The sequence below is a fragment of the Physeter macrocephalus genome, chromosome 18 (genome assembly GCF_002837175.3).
Source record: "Physeter macrocephalus isolate SW-GA chromosome 18, ASM283717v5, whole genome shotgun sequence".
Taxonomy (NCBI): Eukaryota; Metazoa; Chordata; class Mammalia; order Artiodactyla; family Physeteridae; genus Physeter; species Physeter macrocephalus.
Genome location: NC_041231.1, coordinates 93,789,919 through 93,795,875, shown reverse-complemented (window position 1 = coordinate 93,795,875; position 5,957 = coordinate 93,789,919). Strand labels below are relative to the sequence as shown.

Below are 5,957 nucleotides of genomic sequence, written 5' to 3'. Positions count from 1 at the left end.
TTCAGGTTCTATATGTATTTGCCCAACAATATATTATTCTCTGTTCAGGAGACTATAGCAACTCACTGTTCTGACTGATACATCTCATCTTCTGATTGCCTGAGTCTTACCCACCACAGACAAAGAGTGCATCATTTTCCCCAAATACTCATAAGCAGGGAAGTAATTAAGAACCCATTCTTTCGCCAAGAGGGACCTAAGGATGAATGTTATGTTTGCCACTGATGAGTTGGAAAACTTCAGGTATGTCCCTGAATTTCCTCATCTTCAAATCTGTGGTCATAACAGTAGCCACTACCAACAGCTGCAACAAAGATTACACGAGATAAGACAAGCACTTCATCCAGGGTCTGGCACGCAAGTGTTCAATTACTGCTGGCTGGTACAGTATATTAACCTATCGTTTAAGTGGAAAGTTTTCATTCTCAGAACAATAGGTTGTAGCCTAGACTGAGACCTGCCATTAGGGTGAACAGCAGGCCAGACTTGGTCAAGAATATAATTCAGACCCTCTTCAGTCCTCTGTCTTCAGAAATACCATCGCTCTGAAGATAGCGAGTAGAGAAGAGCTGATGACAAGTTACTGAGCTGGAAATAAAGGGGTAAAAAGAATGCATTTATGAACACATGAGTTTTCAAAAACCTCTCAGCATGTCTATGGGACTTTATTTGGTATCAGTGCCATCTGTTTGCCGGATGTCTCTGACAGAAATGTGTCCATGAATTTGGACTCTTCTTTTTTTTCCCCCCTCAGCTGTGCACTGTAGCCAGATGTTCTTGTGTTTCAGAAGCAACCACATCCATCAAGCTCTTTGCGAGACCGGATCATTCATGCTTGTGTAACTTCATTTCTCCAGCAGTGAGACTAGTGGGCTTGTTTATCTACTTTTTTCCCCCTGATTTTTTCTCACGTTGCTTCAAATTAAATTAAAAGCCAACACAGTCACTAATTAACCAAGGGTGGCACATTTGTAAACTTGGATTTGCCAGGTTGCCAGTTGAGAAAAATCCCTCTACACTCTTTGCCAAAACCGTGTTTACCAGGCACCGTTGGTGTCTTGGCAGTGCTGCTTGGGTTTTGTCAGAACATAATGTAGCTGTGTAAAAGATGTCCTTCAGAGATGTTAGCTGACTTGCGTTGTTCCCAGACTAAAATATGCTGCGAACTAATTAACACCAGCATGAGAGTAAATACTCAACTATCGTTACCTTGCGAATAACAGCACACAAATTTCTGTGCACGGGTTTCTGTCTCCTAAAAAGAGAATGATGATGGTTGTTATCACAGGAAGAGAAAATATTGGGACAGTAAAGCATTGGCGTCTGCTAACAGGCAATCTCTCATTCCATTTCCTAACAAGCTTGCAAACTCCAGGGTGGAGACATATTATCAGAAATGCATGTTAAAAATACTGCAAACTTTGGCCATAGAAGAGGTAACTGTGTATTTGGGGGGAAATGCACCATCAAGATGGTTCAATTGAGGGGGTAACTTGAATTCATGTTGGAAAGAAATGTTTTCTGGCTTTTCCCCTCCCATCTGCATAAGAGATCCACTGGCAGAAGGGCCACTTGACTCCAGGGACTGCTGACCTAAGATGACTTTATTGCATATGGACACCCTGAGTTGACACCCTCTGAGCTGTGGAGTAAAGAAAAGGTGTCCACTTCCTCTGATTCTTGATCTGAGTGACCATGACAGTGAGAATCTGAGTCCAAGTACCCAAAGGAAGTGGATTTGGAGAGGACAGGGACCAGTTATATGGAAATAATGCTGATTTTTATACATTCCAATGGAAATACATTTCAGGTTTTTTTTCCTTAAAAACTTGCTTTTAGCATAGAAACACAGAGACCCAAAAGTCATCTTTACATATACAGTTGGCCCTTAAAAATATGGGTTTGAACTGTGTGGGTCCACTTAAACACAGGTGTTTTTCACTATAGATGCTGGTACTGCATGATCTGCGGTTGGTTGAATCCAGAGTCAGACCCGCCGATACTGAGGAACCTCGTATATGAAGGGTTGATTATAAATTATACTCAGATTTTCCACTGTACAGAGGGTTAGCACCTCTAACCCCCCAGATGTTCAAGGGTCAACTCTATACTCTATAACAGTGCTGCCCAATAGAAATTTATGTGATAATGGAAATGTTTTCTGTGCTAATATGGTAGCCTCTAGCCACATTGTGGCCATGGAGCACTTGAAGTAAGCCTAGTGAGACTGGGAAACAGATTGATTAACTTATTGTCAATTAAATGAATTTAAATGTAAACAGTCACATGTGACTGTGGCCTCCATCTTGGACAGCACAGCAGCTCTATAGATATGGAGTGCAGCATTATTTTACATTCTTGCAAACCTTTTTAATGTCTTTATAATAGAAAATGACTGATTCTTATACGTGTTTCTGCATTCTATCTATAGTAATAGTTTTGGTTGAAGTTTATAAAGAAAATCTAGCCATTCCCAGATATATACTCAGAAAGGGAGAAATATACTCAAGAATCAAGATTTAATAAAATTAGCAGTTTGTTATTGTCTCATCAAAGATATTCTTAAATGATATTAGCTTTAAAAAATGTTTGTTGCCATTGGCTGGATTCACAGTAAAGCACCAGAGGGGCCACTGGCATTATTGGGTCCTCCTGTGTTGCCGTGGATGTGACTCGGCGTGATTGGATTCGCAGCATCTTCGGATTCTCTCACAGGTCAAAAGGCAGATCTTCGTGAAAACCTTGACTGGCAAGACCATCACCCTGGAGGTGGAGCCCAGTGACACCATCGAGAACGTGAAGGCCAAGATCCAGGAAAAAGAAGGCATCCCCCCTGACCAGCAGAGGCTCATCTTTGCAAGCAAACAGCTGGAAGATGGCCACACTCTTTCTGATTACAACATCCAGAAAGAGTCTACCCTGCACCTGGTCCTATGTCTGAGGGGTGGCTGTTAATTATTCAGTCTTGCATTCATAATGCCCAATGATGGCATTACGCTGCACTCTAGCCATTTGCCCCAATTTAAGATTAGAAATTACCAGTTTCAGTAATAGCTGAACCTGTTCAAAATGTTAATAAAGGTTTTGTTGCATGGTAGCAAAAAAGAAAAAAAAAAGTTTTTTTACCCACCACTGCTTTTGTACCAATAGTCTAAGTGTCAATGCAATAAAAAAAAAAAAAAAAAAAAAAATAACATCTAAGTATTACTTTGTAAGTGGTTTAGACTTTTCAGATCCCCTGAAAGGGTGTCAGGGACCCCTAGTGTTCTACAGACCACACTTTTAGAAGTGCTCTAGAATCTGCGAGTCTTCCCCATCCCGCACACCCCTCCCCTCTGCCAAATCACACACACTACCTTTTATCTAACAGAAAACTTAGCTCTATACTTGGAGACCTTGGAGCCAGCCAATAATAAGGATCCCATTTTCTCCCCTAAACACTTAAGTTATAGTTTCAAAAAAAAGGAATTCCCACCTTAAAAGGGATTCTGCCACCATTTGTAAGAATTGTTACATTCCTTGCTTACCCTCTCCCATCCAGACAGATCTGTAAGTTCCTACTTCATCCTTAAGCTCAGCATTTTCAACCTGTCTGCTGGAAAGATCCACCAGGATATTCATCCGCAAATAATTACCTGTTTCTTTATCTCTTTGATTATCTATTTCTGCTATTAGGCTGTGAGTTTTTTTCAAGAAAATTGCATTTACTTAATAAACACTGGCTGGACTAATGGATCAGTGAATAATGTATCAGCTTGGCCCATGCACACTGACCTGCTTCTCTTGTTTCATTTTTCTTAATGGTCCTTCCTTCCACACAGTCACTAAGAATAGTCATCAGAACCAAGGAACATCTTTGAGCATTTCCTCTTCTTCTGACTAGTTTATGAGAAGATCATGAAATAAAGCCAGTCCTTAGAGTGAATAAATGCATGGCTACATGCCATTGGGATGGATGATAACCTGGTAATTGTGAGTAAAATATGTCAAATTGGTATTTTTAATTGCAGAAAAAAGAGTTGTAGCTTCTTTTAGCTTTCTAGTTCTCAATGAACGCTACCTATATCACATGGCAATGTGAATAATATTTTTTAAGAAACTGTCAGAAACTTTAGAAAGATTCTCCACATCTTGGATCTATTTAGAATTCAAGAGGGCTTCAGATGTCCTCTCTGTCCTGGATCTCATCATATGCTAAAACTTCCAGAGTTTAGCAAACATCACAGAGCCCACTCTTCACAGAGGACCCATAGATTCACATTATATGAGGATTCAGTATACCATCTTGTAGTTAGCAGTTTATTTCTGGACTGACTCATTACTGGCTGCCTAAATCCTTTTAAGGATCCACAGCAAAATGTCTCCAGGGGATTGTAACACATTCTGAATTTGAGTGGCAAAGGAGTCTGGAGACTGTCACTTTCCACTGGAGCTCAGAACTGTGGTGAAATAGTTATTTTCTCACATAAACGTATTTTCCTAACAATCACTAAGAAAAAATTCTATGATATATGATCAAGATGGGTTAAGCTATTGATATGAAAATCCAGTATTCTAAGGGCAGCATGGTGTAGTGATGTAAGAAAGGGGCTGGAAATTGAGAGACCTCTCTTTTAGTCTTGGTTTTGCCCTGACTAGTTTTATGAACTTGGACAAGTAATTGAACTTCTTTGGGTTTCAGACTTAATCTATAATATGTGCCATGAGCCATAACTTTCTTTTCCATCTTTGAATTCTTTAAATCCATACAATCCTTTGTTTCCCTATTCTGATGAACCAGGTCACATACTCATAGCTTTGCCTTTTGCAAGCGTATATTATTAAAAATTAAACACTTTCATTTTGCTTGGAAACTACTTATTAATGTACAGATTATAAGATGCAAATGTAGATTGCTTCAAGATGGCAGAGTATAACAATGTACGCTCACTCCCTCTTGCGAGAGCACCAGAATCACAACTAACTGCTGAACAATTATCAATGGGAAGACTCTGGAAGGCACCAAAAAAATACCCCATATCCAAAGACAAAGGAGAAGCCACAGTGAGACAGTAGGAGGGGGCGCAATCACAATAAAATCAAATCCCATAACCACTGGGTGGGTGACTCACAAACTGGAGAATGATTATACCACAGAAGTCCACCCACTGGAGTGAAGGTTCTGAGCCCAACATCAGGCTTCCCAACCTGGGGGTCTGGCAATGGGAGGAGGAATTCCCAGAGAATCAGACTTTGAAGGCTAGCAGGATTGGATTGCAGGACTTCTACAGGACTGAGGGAAACAGAGACTCCACTCTTGGAGGGCACACACAAAGTAGTGTGCACATCAGGACACAGGTGGAAGGAGCAGTGACCCCATAGGAGACTGAACCAGACCTACCTGCTAATGTTGGAGGGTCTCCTGCAGAGGCAGGGGGTGGCTGTGGCTCACTGCAGGGACAGGGACACTGGCAGCAGAAGTTCTGGGAAGTATTCCTTGGTGTGAGCCCTCCCAGATTTCACCATTAGCCCCACTAAAGAGCCTGTAGCCTCCAGTGCTGGGTCACCTCAGGCCAAACAAGCAACAGGGAGGGAACTCAGCCCCACCCATCAACAGACAAGCAGATTAAAGTTCTACTGAGCTCTGCCCACCAGAGCAACACCCAGTTCTACCCACCACCAGTCCCTCCCATCAGGAAGCTTGCACAAGCCTCTTAGATAGCCTCATCCACCAGAGGACAGACAGTAGAAGCAGGAAGAACTACAGTCCTGCAGCCTGTGGAATGAGAACCACATTCACAGAAACACAGACAAAATGAAAAGGCAGAGGACTATGTACCAGATGAAGGAACAAGATAAAGCCCCAGAAAAATAACTAAATGAAGAGGAGATAGGCAACCTTTCAGAAAAAGAATTCAGAATAATGATAGTGAAGATGATCCAGGACCTCAGAAAAAGAATGGAGGCAAGGATCGAGA

The 5,957-nt window shown here is 41.4% G+C and overlaps 1 protein-coding gene across 1 annotated transcript; it reads left to right on the top strand.

Annotated features, from left to right (window-relative positions):
• The first annotated feature begins 202 nt into the window (after positions 1-202).
• On the top strand, positions 203-2,955 carry LOC112064335 (ubiquitin-like). Its single transcript, XM_024121902.1, has 2 exons — positions 203-382; positions 2,695-2,955. The coding sequence occupies exons 1-2, from the start codon at positions 203-205 to the stop codon at positions 2,953-2,955; spliced, it is 441 nt and encodes a 146-aa protein (XP_023977670.1).
• Positions 2,956-5,957: the final 3,002 nt, after the last annotated feature.